Source organism: Heloderma suspectum, chromosome 11 (assembly GCF_057233095.1).
Source record: "Heloderma suspectum isolate Gila_16-S chromosome 11, 16-S_ref, whole genome shotgun sequence".
In the NCBI taxonomy this organism is placed as follows: domain Eukaryota; kingdom Metazoa; phylum Chordata; class Lepidosauria; order Squamata; family Helodermatidae; genus Heloderma; species Heloderma suspectum.
In genome coordinates this window covers 3,159,949-3,180,069 of record NC_139468.1, presented here as the reverse complement: position 1 = coordinate 3,180,069, position 20,121 = coordinate 3,159,949, and the positions used below count along the sequence as shown (strand labels likewise).

At 44.7% G+C, this 20,121-nt stretch overlaps 1 protein-coding gene across 9 annotated transcripts in view; it reads right to left on the bottom strand.

Moving 5' to 3' along the window:
- Positions 1 to 19,635, bottom strand: part of HERC1 (HECT and RLD domain containing E3 ubiquitin protein ligase family member 1) — a 113,735-nt gene extending 94,100 nt beyond the window's left edge. For 8 of the 9 annotated variants that reach the window (XM_084816648.1, XM_084816654.1, XM_084816653.1 and 5 more), the window contains exons 1-5: positions 19,490 to 19,635; positions 7,088 to 8,043; positions 2,245 to 2,340; positions 1,350 to 1,544; positions 815 to 1,126 (exon numbers count right to left, since the gene is read on the bottom strand). In XM_084816648.1, coding sequence (XP_084672774.1) covers positions 815 to 1,126; positions 1,350 to 1,544; positions 2,245 to 2,340; positions 7,088 to 8,017 — 1,533 coding nt within the window. In that variant the 5' untranslated portion in view covers positions 8,018 to 8,043; positions 19,490 to 19,635. Of the gene's footprint in view, positions 1 to 814; positions 1,127 to 1,349; positions 1,545 to 2,244; positions 2,341 to 7,087; positions 8,044 to 10,026; positions 10,103 to 19,489 lie in introns of those variants that run through there. The other variant, XM_084816649.1, reaches the window with a different exon arrangement.
- Positions 19,636 to 20,121: the final 486 nt, after the last annotated feature.

Sequence of the window (20,121 nt, the reverse complement as noted above, 5' to 3'; positions counted from 1 at the left end):
AGGAAATCAAATGAACTCTGAAGACAGCCCAAATTCAGCAAAACCATCTAAGGCCAAATGTTACCCACATACACCTCCCTCTGAGCAACAGAACACAGCATATGTCTTCAGTCTGTTCATGGGGAACAGCTCCATGCCAGAGCCAAACCTCCACAGCCATGGCTGACATTAGCATTCCATGCACCTGGTCCAACTCAACTGGCAGGTGTAATACAAACATTACATGCCAGTACGTGGAAGCATTTTTCAGCAGCCTCCACAGCTACAAACCCACTGTTTTACTTTGTGGCTTTATGACAGTGTATTTCCTGTTGTGCTTTTAATTCATGTAAATCACCTTGAAAGTGAGAAATGAAGGCAGTATATAAATATTTTAAATGAATAAAATTAGTACGCCTGCAGCTCAAAAGAATGCAGAGAAAGCTCACATCTGACTTGGATTCCTGCATTGAGCAGGAGGTTGGACTCGATGGCCTTGTAGGCCCCTTCCAACCCCACTATTCTATGGTTCTATGATTCTTCGTCACAGGGGTCCTCTGGACTAGGACATTTCTACCACCCACCAAGGGGAAAAACTGGCTCTAAGGATGTGGAAGGTGCCTCCTAACCCAGCCAAGTCTTTGTTTCAGAAAACAGTCTGCCTAGCGGACAGAGAGGAGAGCACCCCAGTATTCTGGACCACTGGATGGCACCAAATAGGGAAAAGCCAAAACACAGATAAAAAGAAACCTTAGGTCCATGAAGTCCTCAAAGCAACAACATTACTGAAGTAAGATAAAATGAAAGTGACAGTCAACTCCTTTGTATAACATACCTTTCCTTGCAAAGGGCCCTGGATAAGTTTTGGGTATTTCTGTGTTGAGCTATTTCCGTGGCCCAGTTTCCCATAGTCACCATCACCCCAGCTGAAGACTTCTCCTTCTGTTGTGAACGCCAACGTGTGGCCATCAGAACCTTTGGATGATGACACTTTTTTGATAGATCTGTGAGGCTCAAATGTCAGCTTTTTCAGAGCGGATTGATTATTGGAATCGCCCAGTCCTAGCCTGCCATAACTGCCTTTGCCGCAAGCTCGAACAGAGCCATCCGTAGATATTACGAAGGTACAGTACTGGCCAGCTTCAATCTATTGTGGGGAGAAGATTAAGGAACGTTAAAGATAATTTAGAATTGGCTATCAATGTTTTAAGTTAAGCACAAAATACCCTCACACAAATCAGGAATCGCAGGACTGTAATGTGTATTTTTTTTAATGGTTGGAGAAAATATTTGAAGGTGTCCAACACTGAAATCTTCTACTCCTTTTTACTATGCAGACATACTCCTCCCCCAACGAAAAAAACACTCACTGTCTGAGCATCAGAAAAGCTTGGTGCCAACTTGGGCTGAAGGATTTTCTCTTGTGTTCCTTCCACAAGTTGGTGGCTGCTGTTGCTACCCCAAACATACACTTCACAGGTCTCAGAAACAATGGGAGCATCACCCGTCTGAATGCTGTCTGGACTGGCACACGTCCTAGAGTAGTCTGAGGCCATGCGACAAACCTATCAAAACAAAGATGTATTTCAGGAAATTGAGGGAGAGCTGTGGTCAACTACCACGTTGTCATCTTAATTCAAGCACACAGTCTAGATTCTTTATTCGCTTTAGTTTAATTTCCTGTCTCATGCACAAAGTTCAACCACAGAAATTAAACATCACAGACTCGTAGTAACAGATATTACCACAAGTATCTGATGCCTAGCTTTCTACTTCCCTTTTGTAAAATGGAAGTCATCATTCCCCTTCACAGTATGTATGCCATTATATTTCATTACAGCCCACCAACATCCGCTGAAATCAACTTCCTGATTGTTCACCAGCAAGGACACATAGAGAGGTGTTCTCTGTGATTGCCCCTTCATCTGTGGAATTCCTTTCTCCTAGCACCCCACTTTTGTCTGGCCTGTCAGAGTTAAGCAGATGTGGGGTCATTTTAATAATATATCATCACACACACACACTTCATTGGGTTAATTCTATTACTCTTTTCTTAAACTGTTAACCAGTTCGAGCCCTGAGAAAAGGCAGGGCAGAAATTCAAGTGACCAGCAAAATAAAATACCAGGGTCAAAATACATGGAATCACTGTGACAGCTTCGGAGTTATTATTTTCACACTTCCAAAGTAGTAAGAAATATACAACTGGAAGAAATGCAAAACACAGATTAAAAAAAAACACACATTATGGCTAGAGAGACCTACCTCCTCAAAGAGGCACAAAGCTGCCTCATAAAGAGAGCACAAACCATCAGATGTTCTTGTTGGTTCCCTCCACTGACTCCGATCAGCAGATGATCCCTGTAAGGTAAAGCATTACTGGGGGAGTAATCATTGCGATAAAACTGCACACACTTAAAGCATATACGAATTATTTTACCCTCCATGAAATCAAGTATTTCCCTAAACCAAATGAGTGTATTTTCCTCAAAACAACAGCAACAGAGTATTTAGATAGCACTTTCTCAACTACTCAAATAATTGTATGCACATTCTCTCAGTCATCCTTAAGGTCAACCGTATTATTATTAGTACAGAGGAAGGCTGAGACATCTGCAAAATATTGCATGGCCACCCTAAAGCCATCCCAGAAGTTCCTGGCTAAACTGAGATTTGTACCATGAATGTCTTGCTCACAGTTCTTGTTCTTAACCATTACAATTACACCAAGATGCTTAAAACAACACACACCTAAGATGTATTTTCATAAAACTGAAGGTTTTGTACAAAATCACGCATCCCCCTCTGTTCACTGCCTTTACTCATGCACTGAGCTCAGGCTCCCCAAATATGCTACAAGGTAAAGCCAGCAATCTGACAGACATATCAAAACAAAAGGTATAAAGGTGCACATATTTGGGGGGCTCGGGGGAAGGAATGAAAGCAAGATTTCATTCACTCACCCTACCCAATGGATGCTTCTGTCTGCAATTGCCCAACTTCCATGTATTGGCAGTGAAACTGCAGTTAGGGTTATTTCCAGCAAGGTAATTGGAAGGGCCCCTTCATGGATCACTGCCTTGTTGTGGCGAAGGGGCTTGCGTAACTCAGTGAAGCCATAAGCTATGCCGTGGAGGCCACCCAAGACGGACAGGTCATGGCAGAGAGTTCTGACAAAACGTGGTCCACTGGAGAAGGAAATGGCAACCCACTCCAGTATCCTTGACAAGAAAACCCTATGGAACGTATCACAAGGCTACAAGATATGACGCCGGAAGATGAGCCCCTCAGGTCGGAAGGTGTCCAATATACTACTGGGGAAGAGCAGAGGGAATTTCCAAGTAGCGCCAGAAAGAGTGAAGCGGCTGGGCCAAAGCTGAAAGGACACTCAGCTGTGGATGTGTCTGGTGGTGAAAAGAAAATCCGATGCTGTAAAGAACAATATTGTTTAGGAACCTGGAATGTCAGATCAATGAATCAAGGTAAGCTGGAGGTGGTCAAACATGAGATGGCAAGATTGAACATCGACATCTTGGGAATCAGCGAACTAAAATGGACAGGCATGGGTGAATTTAATTCAGGTGACCATCATATCTACTACTGTGGGCAAGAATCCCTTAGAAGAAATGGAGTAGCACTCATAGTCAACAAAAGGGTGGGAAAAGCAGTAGTGGGGTACAATCTTAAAAACGATAGAATGATCTCAGTACGAATCTACGGCAAACCATTCAACATCACAGTAATTCAAGTCTATGCCCCAACCACTGATGCCGAAGAAGCTGAGGTTGATCGGTTCTATGAAGACCTACAACACCTTCTAGAACTAACACCAAAAAAAGATGTCCTCTTCATCATAGGGGATTGGAATGCTAAAGTAGGAAGTCAAGAAATCACTGGGATAACAGGCAGGCATGGCCTTGGTGCACAAAATGAAGCAGGACAAAAGCTAATAGTTTTGCCAGGAGAACACGCTGATCATAGCAAACACTCTTTTCCAACAGCACAAAAGGCAACACTACACATGGACATCACCAGATGGTCAATATCGAAATCAGATTGATTATGTCCTTTGCAGTCAAAGATGGAGAACCTCTATACAGTCAGTAAAAACAAGACCTGGAGCTGACTGTGGCTCAGGTCATGAGCTTCTTGTTGCAAAATTTCAGCTTAAATTGAAGAACGTAGGGAAAACCACTAAACCATTCAGGTATGACCTACATCATATCCCTTATGAATATACAGTGGAGGTGAGGAATAGATTTAAGGGATTAGACCTGATAGACAGAGTGCCTGAGGAACTATGGACGGAGGTCCGTAACATTGTTCAGGAGGCAGCAACGAAATCCATCCCAAAGAAAAAGAAATGCAAGAAAGCAAAGTGGCTGTCTGAGGAGGCTTTACAAGTAGCTGAGGAAAAAAGGGAAGCAAAAAGCAAGGGAGGAAGGGGAAGATATATCCAACTGAATGCAGAGTTCCAGAGAATAGCAAGGAGAGACAAGAAGGCCTTCTTAAATGAACAATGCAAAGAAATCGAGGAAAACAACAGAATGGGAAAGACTAGAGATCTCTTCAAGAAAATCGGAGATCTCAAGGGAACGTTTTGTGCAAAGACGGGCATGATAAAGGACAAAGAAGGCAGGGGCCTAACAGAAGCAGATGAGATTAAGAAGAGGTGGCAAGAATACACAGAAGAACTATACAGGAAAGATCTGAATGTCCCTGATAGCCATGATAGTGCGGCCACTGAACTTGAGCCGGACATCCTCGAGAGTGAAGTCAAGTGGGCCTTAGGAAGCATTAGTAACAACAAAGCTAGCGGAGATGACAGTATTCCAGCTGAGCTATTTAAAATCCTAAAAGATGCTGCTGCTAAAGTGCTGCATTCAATATGCCAACACATTTGGAACACTCAACAGTGGCCACAAGACTGGAAAAGGTCAGTTTACATTCCAATTCCAAAGAAGGGCAACGCCAAAGAGTGTTCAAACTACCGCACCATTGCGCTCATTTCACACGCCAGCAAGGTGATGCTCAAAATCCTACAAGCTAGGCTTCAGCAGTATGTGAACCGAGAACTACCGGAAGTACAAGCTGGGTTTCGAAGAGGCAGAGGAACTAGAGATCAAATCGTCAACGTTCGCTGGATCATGGAGAAAGCAAGAGAATTCCAGAAAAACGTCTATTTCTGCTTCATTGACTACGCTAAAGCCTTTGATTGTGTGGATCACAACAAACTGTGGCAAATTCTTAAAGTGATGGGAGTACCAGACCACCTGACCTGTCTCCTGAGAAACCTGTACGAGGGTCAAGAAGCAACAGTAAGAACCAGACATGGAACAGCCGAGTGGTTCAAAATTGGGAAAGGAGTACGACAAGGCTGCATATTGTCACCCTGCTTATTTAACTTATATGCAGAGTACATCATGAGAAACACCGGGTTGGATGAATCACAGGTCGGAATTAAGATTGCCGGGAGAATTATCAACAACCTCCGATATGCAGACGATACCACCCTAATGGCAGAAAGCGAAGAGGATCTCAAGAGCCTCTTGTTGAGGGTGAAAGAGGAGAGTGCAAAAGCTGGTTTGAAACTCAACATTAAAAAAACGAAGATCATGGCATCTGGCCCCATCACTTCCTGGCATATAGAAGGGGAAGAAATGGAAGCAGTGACAGATTTTACTTTCTTGGGCTCCAAGATCACCGCAGACGGTGACTGTAGCCATGAAATTAAAAGACGCTTGCTCCTGGGGAGGAAAGCTATGGCAAACCTAGACAGCATAGTAAGAAGCAGAGACATCACCTTGCTGACAAAGGTCCGTCTAATCAAAGCTATGGTTTTCCCAGTAGTAATGTATGGCTGTGAGAGCTATACTATAAGGAAGGCTGAGTGCCGAAGAATTGATGCTTTCGAACTGTGGTGCTGGAGAAGACTCTTACGAGTCCCCTGGACTTCAAGGAGGTCCAATCAGTTCATCCTAAAGGAAATCAACCCTGAGTGCTCATTGGAAGGACAGATCCTGAAGCTGAAACTCAAATATTTTGGCCACCTAATGCGAAGAGAAAACTCTCTGGAAAAGACCCTGATGCTGGGAAAGACTGAAGGCAAAAGGAGAAGGGGACGACAGAGGATGAGATGGCTAGAGAGCATCACCGATGCAATGAATATGAACTTGAGCACACTCCGGGAGAGAGCGCAGGACAGGAAGGCCTGGCGTGCTATGGTCCATGGGGTCACGAAGAGTCGGACACGACTGAACGACTGAACAACAACAATTGTAAGGGCGCAGATGTGGGAGAGAAGTGCCCAGTGTCTGTGGTAAGTGTGTGCGATCACATCCCCCTACTCTGTGTAAACATTACACACATGAAGCCTGCATGAGCCACTTCCAACTAGTATCTCATAGAAAATGTACAGAAATCCACAGCTGGCAAACCACTGCATCCTGCCTTTCCAAGCAAGGAAAATGCATCATAAAACAAGTTTTCAGCATAAACCTTTGATTGGCAGTCAAAGCGCCCCCCCATGTCTCTATTAGGCCCCATTTTGTTGAATTTTAAAAACACATCACAAAGAGAATCATGAGCTTGAACAAGCAAGTATTTTTTTGCAACAAAATGAAGCAAGAATGTATACTTTCATTTTCTTTCTTTAAATAAGGTAGGCAGAACTAATGGGTGGAAATGTCACTGAAAAAATCTCAAGCAAGTAATGTATTTTTAAAAGCCTTAAAACCCTCCATGATTGAATTATGGTATTTTTCTAGCTCTCTTTATTTATACTGAATAATTACAAATCCCTAGTGGTTACACGCGGTTGTTGCCATTGTTCATCTTTTCTGTCAAATTAGAATGACTGAAATTAGAGCCAAAACAATCATTCAAGTATACCTTTAAGGACAATCAAACGCTTTCAAATATTTCTGGATCCGTTCTAATGCCACTAAACATAGCTCATGCACATCTGAGGGGGCAAATACGATTCACCATCTACGAAGCACGGAGTTAGCAAAACTTCTATTAATGTCAATGACATTTGTAGCAAGAATAACACTGAATTCTTGGCCCATTAAGAAAATAATTTCAAATGTACATAGTGAATACATACCAATGATCGCCTCATTTGCATTAATATATTCATGAAACAATCAAAACTGATCATCCCCTCTTGAGTCTGCAGCGTTTTGCTGTTCTCCATTGTGCTGACCACCGCCGATGCGCTTAGTGCCATCTCAATCCATTCCAGGAGATATCGCAGCGAGCCACGCTGAGCAGCCAAGCCAAGCAACAGCTCAGAAGCTAGCCTTCGACCAAGGGTGTCTGCTCCAGAGTTGGGAATCGTTACTCCTTTAAGAAATGTTGTTACCTGAGACAGGCAGTCTAGTCCCATTGGTGGGATTTTACTTTCATTGGCTAGAGATAAAGGTGGCAAAGAGCTCACAACCTCTATTGCAGTGTGAATGACATCATTGCAAAGACTAAGCCCAGTTCCCGAAGCAGGCATCATCCAGCTTTGCCGCAGCAATGCAAACAACAGGCTTAGTCCAGTTCGCACCCCCATTTCTATAAGTGCATCTGTACTCGACCTTGGCCGCTCACTGACAGAATGGATGTCTGTTGAGCCAGAACTGCTTTCTGGAGAATGCTGCTGCTGTTTCACTTTGCCTTTATCATGATATTTATTAGAAAGTGCATAAAAGATCCGCTGTAACACAAGCAAACGTTTACGAAGTGCTCCAGCGAATGGAGAGTCTGAGCAAACCATCTTAGCCAGAGCCAGCTGGCTGCTAAGAAGGGCATCCAAGTAGTGGTCCTGTTCATCACTTGATAAGGACTCTCGTTCAAAATCTGGTAACTGGGGCCCTTTAAGACAGAGAACCTGTTGAGGCAACGGTACTACTTCTTTATTACTGATTAACTTAGTGTACAAGACTGAGACTCCCTCCCTTGTAGCAATAGATTCACTATCTTCCGTGATCCAAGAGCTGTTTAGATGTTCAAGCCATTTCAGCTTCACTGGTGGAACCATGGCTGCCATATTTGCTTATTCATCTGCCATTAGTCCTAGAAATGGAGAAGAAAGGAAAAAAAACAATTTACAGAAACCTGTACAAAAAAGCTGGTTTTTAAGAAGATACACACTGGACTCAGGCCCAATATTCTGTTTAACTTTTGCTTATTTGAAGTTCAATAAAAAGAGAGCATATGAAATGGCACTGTTCTCTCTGTATTGATGTTTGAAGCTAGACTCCTACTCATCCATGTTTTCAGGGAAATCTGCCGATTTCACCAGTTGTGACAGTATGTCAGTGTGGACTTACCCAAAACTACTTCCATAAATACTTCAAAGTCAACAAGTAATGCCTCCCCTCCACCCTAAATGTTCTGAAACACATGTTCACAGCTCTTTTTAGGTACTGTATTGTTAAGGGCAGCAAGCATAGTGTCAGAATTACTAATAATCAAGGGTTTCTTTATTACAAGTACCACCACATGGATAAAGCTCTTCCTAAAATAAGATTAAGCAGTCCTTACAATCACGGAAGTCTAACATGATGGGTTTAGCATTTTGTTCCACAGGAAAAAGAAATAAGAACAGCCTTGCTGGATGAGACTAAAGATCTATCTAGATCCGCCGTGTTTACGTTCCCATACGGCCAGAGGGATTTCATTTATTACATTTCTATACCGCCCAGGTCTCAGATTGTAAACTCCTCAGGGCAGCAAGCTGTCTTTTTTGCTTATGCTAGTCTACAAGTTCCATAAACATACAGTCAGTAAAAACAAGACCTGGAGCTGACTGTGGCTCAGATCATGAGCTGCTTCTTGCAAAATTTCGGCTGAAATTGAAGAACGTCGGGAAAACCACTCAACCGTTCAGGTATGACCTAAATCATATCCCTGATGAATATACAGTGGAGGTGAGGAATAGATTTCAGGGATTAGACCTGATAGACAGAGTGCCTGAGGAACTATGGACGGAGGTCCGTAACATTGTTCAGGAGGCAGCAACGAAATCCGTCCCAAAGAAACATTACTACAGCACATAATAAATGCTTTAAACTTACATTGAAAAGAAAAAAAAACCAAACAGATGTATAACCATGTATTTTAATACATTTAAGGAAGCTCCACACTGTACAAAGAATTTGTTTGCCTCAAGTTGGGAATGAGCATTGGTTTTGTGTACACCCAAAATTATGGCCATGTACCCTCCTGCAGGCACAAACACTGCTCTCTCAATGAGTCAGCAGGGTGTTGCGTCTAGTCACAGATAATTTGCCTGAACTCACTATCTGCTTCCTGCAATCTGCTTTCCCAACCCTGCTTAACCAACTCAACGTGCAATGGTTGCTAAATAAAAGATCCATTCAACTAATCACTCCTTTCTCCATTCTCTTTGTATTTTAATACCCTTAAATGAAAATTAAGAATTCACAGGTTTTTTTTTTACTGCTTTGCATTTGTACTTCATAGCCCCGATGTCATTCACGCTGGATTCCCACTGCAACAAATACATTTCAAACTTGTTCTAAATTCTGTTTTTTAGGCTACACTTACATCTGAGTAGACATGCACAGGATTGTGCTGTTAGGCTCTCAAGCCAAGATCCCCCAAACAATTACATAGTTCAGTGAAGCAAACTGAACTTATTTCTGAGGAAATTCAGGGTTAGAGATAAATAAACAGCCTAGAGAGCACGGGACAGAAGCATAACGAGAGGGGATGTACAGTTTGCTTCGAGGCAGCTTCCATTTTTAGAAAGATTAATAAAACCAAGGAAGAGATGCATCAAGCAGATATAGCCACAAAGACATAACATAAAATGAAGCAGTGATGGCCTAAGCTTGAATAGCCCCAGAAACAAGGCGCAAAAAATCGTTCACATTTCCTAGTGCCTCAAATATTTAGGAACTAGCACCCCATTTCCAACACCAGCCCTGCACAGAGGTGGAAACTGCTAAGTACCAATATGAAATCATTTGATTCCAGCTCTGCCCCCCAACATTTTTACAAACAAGTTCACAACTATGAGTTTATGCTCACCAAGTGTCAGTTTAACAAATGGCTAACTTTTTCAATCTTCACAAATATTAATCAACAGAAGAGCAGAAATTAAAACAATGAATAATTACACATTTATCACAAGTTTGTTTAAAAGACAGGAAGAGAGCAAAAGTAAGTGCTGCTGGAAATAGCACTCCACCTCCTATCTTCCCACCACAACCAGAAGACAAGGCTTAAAATGAAGAAATACAAAACTGATAGAGCAATGTCTATTACCAATTTCTACTGACAAGAGAGAAAAAGCGCAGCATGGGTGAAAAACAGATACAGGTTTGCAACGATGTGTACATATCCTGGAAGATGAGATGGGCTGGGATTCCTAAATAAATGTACACATACTTGAAAACCCTCCATTGCCTCTCATAATGTGCTAAGTGAGCATAAGGGCTATCAATGGCTACTATGGTGAATCTAGATAGAATGCTGCCCCTCAGAAGGCATTGTGTAGTAATGCCATCTTTTTTTCCTGAATGGGTTTTCTGCAGTAAGAAAAAAGATAGAAGAAGCAGTGGGAAAACATGGGAGGAAAACAACAGTGGCATCCGGACCCTCCACAAAATCTTGTGAATGCGGCAAGGTGATGGCACTATAAAAGCCTTGTCTGGAAGCACCCACGCTCACAATGGCTATATGCCACCTTTAGGATCAATGCGAGCATGAATCTGAATACCAGTTGCTGGGAGCACAGCAAGAGAGCTATTGTCCTCATGTCCTGCCTGTGGGCTTCCAAAGTCATCTGATGGCGACTGTGGGAACGAGAATGTTGGACTAAATGGACCTTTGGCCTGATCCAGCAGAGCACTTTAAAGTGGCCTTTGCAGACCCTACTCTGTCTATTTCACATTTCTCATTCTCTAGGGCCAAGGTAACTCCCTCCCTCTATGGAAAGATTCAGTGTACAGCAGACAGTGTGTATTTCAACACTATTATTTTGGAGTATTAAAAAAAGGCATTAAAAGGTATAATTATATATATTTGCATGCCTATGTACAGACATGCAACACGTACACACAAAGAGGGAAGAAAATATTTATAATTGATAACAATACTGGAAAAACATTTATGTTACAGTCGCATAACATTAGACTCCTTTACCTGTTTTTTGTGTGTCCTGCCTACTTGTCATGAGAAGGTTACTGCAGGATGAACAACAGTCACATATACATTGCTATAGCAACACCGCAGTAAGAAATTTGCAATTCAGTCCTCAAAAGGCTCAACCAGGAAAAGCCTCATTACCTCATTTCTGCTTTGTGTGATGGAGGGTGGGGGTGACAGTCCACAGGAGAGGAAAATATAGAGATCTCTAATAATTTCACAAAACTGAAGGAAAATACTACACCTGAAGTACTGGCCTTGGTATAGTCATCTATTATTTGGACATGGTACTGAGTACTGTCCTTATTCTTTTGTCTATTTTATATAATATCTAATTTCTATTTTTTTAATATATAATTTTAAAAGATGGCAAAGATTTCTTTGCAACAATCTCATGCACCAACTAGTTGCTATAAACTAGGATTGTGAGTTAACTTCAGCAAAAAAGGAGACTACAATAAAACCTTGAGCTGCACTGTGCTAAAAATTTCCTACCGAACTACAGAAGTTAAAAACAAACGGCATGAAAAAAACAGAGAAGGGTGATACAAACACCATTATCTCTCAACACTGAAAAGGAAGCAAGGTGAACCTTCATAGAATCATAGAATAGTAGGGTTGGAAGGGGCCAATTCCTACAAGGCCATCGAGTCCAACCCCATGCTTAATGCAGGAATCCAAGTCAACCTTGATGGTGGCAAGGAAGCTGTGCTGTTCTGCAGTCAAGATGAACCACAGCAGGCTGCCTGGAGCCCTACCCAGGGCTGTGTGTGCTGCTTGTGGGCTTCTCAGAGGCATCTGGTTGGCCACTCTGGAAAGAGAATGCTGACTGCATACGTCTTTGGTTTGATTCAGCAGGGTTCTTAAGTCCTTATGCCACACAGTGTCTAAACTAGGCATACTGTCCAACTGAATCCATCTATCATGACAGAGCATATCCCAATCACCTTGCCTGTTTCATTCCTTGCCATCTGGTATGGGACGTTCCAAGGCTTGTGATCCCGATTACATCACCCCTAACAAACTCAAAGTCAGAACCAGCAGTGCAAGGTCCTTGTGATCTGAGGAGCAGATGCTTAAGACTCAACACTCCACAAAGAGATCTGCTACTATGCTTGGCCTAGCAGCGGGCTGAAGGAGGAGACATGGCTTTGGGTAGTCCAAACAGAAGAGATAATTGCATATATGTGCAGCCCAAAATTCTGCATCAAGATACTTAAGACCCTTCTACAACAATATATTCCATGTGGCTGCAGCAGGGGAAGAAGCAAGATAGCAAGACCGCTTTCTGTGGGCTCAGTTGGAATCAGTGGCCGTTCCACCTGGTCATTATGCAACTTCATTATGTAACAGTAAGAAAGTGTTGGTATCTGAACTTTCCTCGTCCCTACCTGTTCCTTTTTCCTTTTCTATCATGTCTCTTAGATTGTAAGCCATTATCGTAAAATGTAAACTACCCCAGTGCCTTAGCAGAAAGACAGGATAAAATGTAGTAAATAAAGCAACCAACATACATAGGAGCCACTCAACCTTTCTGGAAAGGGCCCTCAGTTATGCAAAGATTAACGTACTAAAGAAAGAAGATTACTTGGCAAGTAAAAAGCTCAGGAAAATAAAGGAGTGAAAAAATAATTTTAAAATGTGTGGAATAAGTGAAGAAAGAAAAATAAAACAAGAGATGAGGGGTACATTTAAATTAATACTGACATAGTTAATACACTCTAGTCTTATTTTATTTTGGTAGACTTGGACATCATCAGGGGCTGGGTAACTCTTCAGTCACCAGGGTGTTATTTCATGCTATCAATATATAATTTCATCAACCTGGATACTGCTTAATCACCTAGGCATTTTGTAAAGATCCTCAGAAGCCTCAGGGTGGAACTAGAAAATACAGGGAACACAAAGGTGAAAACATCAGCCCTATATCTCCTCTTCCCCTTCTCTCAGTAAAATCTAGTAGACCAAAAGATGAAACATGATATCACATGGGATGAACGTGAGCAAATGCAGTTACAGGTACTTGGGCAGAACTAGATGATTCAGAGAATGTGTGGCTGCCACCACAAGCACCGTTGCTTCTTGTCCTCCTACCCCTTCCCCAACAATGGGTACTTTCAGACAGAGTGGTGCTAGTGCTAACAATCAGAAGGCATTGTGCAGCTATTCTATCTTTCCCTTCTTAACAGATTTTCCACAGTAAGAAAAAAGACAGAAGCAGCAGTGGGAAAACACAGGAGGGTTATAAGTGGATGCCATCATCTGGGTCCCTGTAAAATTCTGAAAATAGGGTTATGGCATAATAAAGGCCTTGCCTGGAAGCACCCCAAATCTCATAAATCTCCATATGTGATGTGACATCAGCATAGGATGTGATCTCATTTAAATGGTTTGAAACATGTATCTTAAAGAAGCGAGGATATACACCATCAGTTTCTGAACAATGCACACTTTCCTTAGAAGGGTTTGCAGTCTGCTGACAAAGAAAAGAAACTTCTAAACTGTGCAGTAATACAATTTTTAAATTTGTCATGCTCTAGTGCACAAGGCTATAACCAAAACTTAGGTGCAACCACAGCCCTTGTAGGTACGAAGTCCAGGTACCAGACAACAAGGACATTTCACTGTTCCACTCGGTCTAGTCACATGAACAACAGCAACATGGTAACAGCCCAGGTCATTGGTAATTTCCAGGTGCAAAATGGGTCTTGTAAATATTCTAACACGTTTATAATATAGGCAGAGGATTGTGCTTAGCATATTCTGGAGAACAGACAACATATACATTCACCAACAGTGTTCCAAGCTACAATCTCAGCATGCTGGAGAAGTCATGCAACCAAAGCTTGTAGTGGCTACACAACACTAGGAAGTATTTTTAATTTGCAGGTGACATCAGATTTTTGTTGTTGTATTTTGTTTGTTTTGAGGTGCCAGACCTTCACACACTGAAAACAGAACTAAAAACACTAGGCATAGGTTTTACGGGTCTGGACAAAATCTTACCAAACAACATAAAAATTACAAAGATTTATGATTCTGGAACCAATTGTTTTTATGCTGCTGGTTGTAGCTTTCTGGGTATTTTTATTTAGAGTTCAAAATAGCTCACATCACAGAAGAGTTGGACTCTAGCACCCTTATCAGCAGCAGCAAAACAAACACAAATTTAGAATCCAGTATGCCGATAAGCTGACAAAAAGGTCTGTCAATTCTCTGGTGGGTTAGAAAATAAATTTGCTAGAGACATTCTCCATGAAAGACAGATAGGATTAGGCTTTGAGGAGTGCTACAAAAATCAACACACAATTTGTAACTGTTGTCAGTGGTGTGCCCCCCCCCCCCACGCCCGCGTACACACACTCGCACCTCTAACAAAGACCGAAGAAACAGAAAGTGTCATCTTGGTCTGTTTATTGCTCTGTCACTCATTTAGCATTTTGTCTTTTTTTAATGATGTTTTTATTTATATCTTGTATACATGCACAACTTGGCTCATTCATGTAAGATACGGATAATACAATTTCAGAGTCATGTCATAAATACGTCCCTCCAGAATTTACAGTGAATGTTTGGCTGGCCCTACCTCCCTGCTTTTCCACTGATGTACTTAATAAATTTGTTTAGGATTTCTTGAACTTCCAGCTTATATATAAAGATTACATCTATTTCAATAAAATCACTTGGCTGTCACTCATTCAGTGACAAGGTTATCAAAATTATTAAGGTACTTCTTCCTCAACAAAAAATAAAGTGGAAAAACCAGCAGCCAACATAGAATAAGCCAAGACACAAATCAAATGAGACAGAGGGTCGGTTCGCACGATCCAACAACCCACCATAGCTTATTTAAGCCATGGTGGGCTGCTGCATGGGTGGCGGCCATTCTGAGCAGTCCATGGGTAATGCAAGGGTTTTTAACCCTTGCACAACCCTCACCACCTGGGTCTGCATGACACGACAAGCCACGACTGGGCGTTTAATACTCAAATCCCACCTGGCATGCGCCACAACCCACTGTTCTGATCGTGCCAACCAGGTCAGAATGCTGAGCTGTGGAATTTCCAAACCTGCCTCAAATTGGGGGAGGGGGATTGGCAATGGCAACCATAAACACATATACTTGTGGAATACAAGCTACATTTACAAACAGATGCTAGACAAGGGCCCGGTTCGCACATCGCATCATCCCAGATTTAAAAAAAAAATCCTGGGTTGTGAATGAAGAAGTGAGCGACCGTGCTGGTACTTCCTGCCCAATCACTCCCACTGTACCCTGGTTGAGCTAAACAACTCAGGGATGCACTCCGTCCCTGGGTTGCTGATCATGATGTGCAAACTATGTAATCTGGGTTATTGAGGGAAAAACAACCCAGAGTTGTAACCCATGGTTTAACTGCCACATTCACAAAAACCCAGATCTTAAAAAAAAATGCTGTGTTATTGTAACATGCGGACCAGGCCATATTCTGCCACTGAACCTTAACTATAGTTTTAATATTCATTCATTCATTTCATTTATATCCCGCCTTTTTTCCTCCTTAGGGAACCCAAGGCGGGGTACATAATCCTCCTCCTCCTCTCCATTTTATCCTCACAACAACAACCCTGTGAGGTGGGTGGGGCTGAGAGTCTGTGACTGGCCCAAAGTCACCCAGTGAGCTTCCATGGCCGAGTGGGGACTAGAACCCGGATCTCCCGACTCCCAGTCCAACACTCTAGCCACTACACCACACTGGCTCTCTAACCAGTTTTCACACAGCATTTACAAGAATCATTCATTTGTCATCCAAATGGTGTACATGGATCTAAGAGCCCTCAAGTGTGCTAAAGTTCAGTTCATGAGAATCTCCAATCCTAGCTGACATGGCTTCTCAGATGCCTCCTAAATTTATATAATGCTAATCTGCATAATCAATACAAAGCGCATTCAAAATGTCAAGCTACCAAGCACAGGCAACAGATTGTGCCACAAGCGCAAACAAACGTGGGCACTGTAGACTCTTTAAATACTATTGTACATCACCTCCAATGTTCCAGAAAGGAACATTCTTACTAGAGTTGCCTGGAAACATTCCAACTGGCTTGATGACATTGGATCAGTCACAAGAGGCAGTCATGGAAGAGAAGCTGTAACTGGCCAGTTCCCAGGCCTCAGGCACCCCTTCCATTGGGCAGTCAACACCACAGCTTTTGGGTTCAAGGACAAAAACCTTTCATCTTTCTCCACCACCCAAACAGTACTGTGTTTACCTAGTCCATCTTTGTGCAGTCCCCACTCTGACAAGAGATCTGTGCTTGACAGCCCTCATGAAAAGAAGTAGCCTGCTTTCTGAAGACCGGAAGGCTCTTTTCACACATGCCTGTTCAGCATCTAAAAACTGCAAAATCCAGTGATGACTTCCATCACAGATATAGATTTCAAGTCACCTCAATAATTTTGAATGGAGACAATTCACATGTTCACCCACGAAACTGATAGGATATCAAATATTGGCATGTATACACGATTCAGGCCCATGAAAGACAATCCAGATTAATATCCCAGAGTCTGCCCACAGACTGCATGCACAGCACTCAACCATGAAGAGAAAAGCTGACAGGGTATTCTGGCAACCACATGAATAAGTATCTGTCTGGACACATAGAAAGGTTAAACAGTCAGAGAGATGTTAATTGTTTATTAAATTTACTAAACACCTTATAAAATAATTTTCTCAAGGTATTTTACAATAATAGCTAACAGTTAACCAGCCAGACTATGTCTAAATTAAGTACCTCACTGGCAAACCTTTTTAAAAAACGTAATCCTCTAGAAGAATATGAATAGCTAGAAGACTAATAATATAGAAATCAAGTTCTTATTCTTGTGCCATTATAGATAAGGATAAAATGTGGGAATAATCACATGTGTGGAGAGTGGCAATGTCACAGATTGCTTAAACCAGCAACATTCAGAAGGATGGAACTACAAGGGCCACATTAGTTAATTTGATTTGTACCCTATCTGTCTATCGAAAAATTGCACTCAAGGCAACCTACACAATTAAAATTGATTGAAACAATAAAACAATTCATTAAAATACAATAAAAACATAACAATCACAGAAATAAATTAAGAATTAAAAACAGCACCCAACCCAACAGACCCACTTACAAAGCCAAAGGCCTTCTTGCCAGAGGAAGGACAGCAGAGAGGGAACAGCGACTAAGCCTGCACAATGCACTCTAAGAGTTTAAGCAACTAAAAGTGCAACCCTATGCATGTTTAGATGGAAAAAGGTATTACAACTCCCAGCATCCCCCAGCCATGCAGAGGATTGTGCCCTAAAAAGAGGGAAATGAAAAGTGCATGGTGGTAGTTTCAATAAATCTATCCACTGCTCAGCTAAGAGTCACAAAAATCCTGTGTATATTTGCATGGAAGCAAGGTCCCACTGAATTCAATGGTACATTTGCCAGTTTGCATACATAAGACTACAACCTTAGTCATTCCTCCAAAACTGGACATGAGAACTCGCCAAACAAGTCACAAAGACTATGCCATTAAGGTAGTTGGAACCCTGCCTAAGGTCATCTGAGGAGAGGAAAAATCCAGGAGCTCATTTGCTCTGGTACCTACAGATCTGATGCTGGTACGGAGGAAGGGACACACAGCTGCCCAAAATTCTGATGCTAGCCCCTAAATATCTGACACCAGCAGCTTGGTATTTGAAATTATTTTCCTATCTTGAGCAACTGATATAAGCCTGTGCTACAAAAAGGCTTGAAAATCCCAAATAGCCAAAACAGCAAGCTCTCATACAGAGTAAGTTGGTACTGCACACAGTTTGTGAATGAATTTAAAGCAGTTGAGGCTGCTAGAGGCTTGACGTAATGTGGTGGACAGTCATAGGAATACACAAGTAAATAACAACACCTGTCCAGTTTTGACAACAAAATGCCAGCTACAGCTTTGGATTGGGTAACTCAAATGTTGTTTTTGGATCAAAGTAAGTGCGTAATTTTTACAGGAAAAAATGAAAAGTAACAAATGTAACAAAAATGAAAAGTAACAAAGGTCAAAGTGTCAAAAATGAGAGTACAATATATATATTCTTGTGAATCTAAGAACCGAAGGATTCCAAAAGAGAAAAGGAAAAAGGAACTAGTTAAAAGACCCAGCAGACTGTACTCTGTGACTTTGTGGAATAACAGACAGATCCTCAGCAATGGAGGCAAGCTCACAATCACTAAATAGAGGGATATTTCAGTGCCTTTTCATGCACCCAACAATTCTGAAATCCTGTACACATTATGGGAAAATCACAACGCATGGGGTATACCAATTCCATGGGAAACAGCCACAAAGTTGGATCCTTTAAACAGTCTCCTAGCCATGCAAGAGGTACTCATGGCTCCCATCAGAGAACATCTAACGGGCCACCTCAGGATGCTGTTCAACAGTAGATCCCTCCCTATCATTTCATTATATTTTTATGGGTGCAGTGCAGATACTGCTCTGTATTCACTGTGACACAATGCCCCAGATCATCCACTGAAAATAAAATGGCATTTGCGGGCCGACACACACGCCTTCACGGCCGGCCAGCCAGCCAGCGCCCCCCGCCCCGCCCCGCCCCGCCGGCGCCCCACACGCATCGCCGCCCGAATCGCCCGGCTCAAGCAGACGCCGCAGGCCAGCAGGCCGCCGCTCCATCTGCGCGGCCGGAGCTTCGGTGGAAGGGCTTCCAGCTGCCGTTTCCACTCGCGGCGGCCGATTCGGACGAGCCCCGCGCCAGGCCGGGGCGCCGCCGGAGAGCAAAGCGAGCGGCGGCCCCGCGACCGCCCGGCACCTCCCGGGGGGGAGCGGGGCGGCTCCTCGCCGCCGAGAGCGCGGAGCCGAGGAGGGGGCGCCGGCTCGGCCTCAGCGGCTCGGCCCCGCGCGCGGCGGCCGGGGCGTCCGCCGCGCCTGCGAGGAGGGTCGCGATTTCCAGCGGGGCAGCCACGCCGGCCGGCTGCCCGCGGCAGGAGCGCCCCGGCGCCCCGCGCCCCGGCCGCGTCGGGCTACAGCTGCCGGAGCTCCCGGCTGGCGTTCTGGGAGCGCCGGCCCGGCCCGGCCCGGCCCGGCCCGGCGGCTGCCCTGACGCCGCGCCCGCCCGCGCGCCCCGGGGCAGCCTCCGCGCCCCCGGCGCAGGGGGCCGGTCTCGCGCGGGGCCCCGCGGGCCTCCCCGCTCGCCCATGCGCGGCGCCGGCGCCCGGGGGCGAGAAGGGCCGCGGCGCCCCCGGCGCTGCGCGCACCGCGCGCTCCGGCCGCCGCGCCCCGCGCGGGCGCTGCTGGGCGGCGCCGCCAGGCCCCATTTACCGGGTCCGGTCGGGCGAGGGCGGCGGGCCCGGCCAGGCCAGCCTCGTCCTCCTCGTCTCCCGGCGGCGGCGGCGGCTTGTCAGAGCGGGCGAAACATCACGACGCGCGAGGGAGGGCGGCGGCGGCGGCGAGATCTCGCGGGACTCGCCTCACGGTCTCGCGAGATCCGGCGGCGGCTCTCGCGGCCGCTGTCGCAGGCGCGCCGCGCCGCGCCGCGCCGCTCGCCGGCCTGCCGCCCCCTGGCGTCCGCCGCGGGAGCGGGCCTGCAGCGCCCCCTGCAGGGGGCGGCGGCTGCCCGCTGGCTCGCCTGCCTGTCTCAGCGGGGCCCGCAGAGGGCAGCGAGCCGGCTCCCCCGCGGAGGGGAGGGGAGGGGAGGGGAGGGAGGCGACGGCTGCGCGCCCTCCCGGGCTGGGTGGGGGAGCTGTGGCCCTCCGCATGCTGCTGGACTCCAGCGCCCATCAGCCCCAGCCAGCCGCTGGGTGGGGTGGCGGGAGCGGAGTCCCACGGCGCCTCGAGGGCCCCCGCCTCCTCACCCGGCTGAGCGGAAAGCAGGGCTGCGCCCCGCCTCCCCCTCAAGGTGTTTTGTGCTACAACGCCCATCATCCCCAGGGCGGCATGCTCATGGGAGCTGT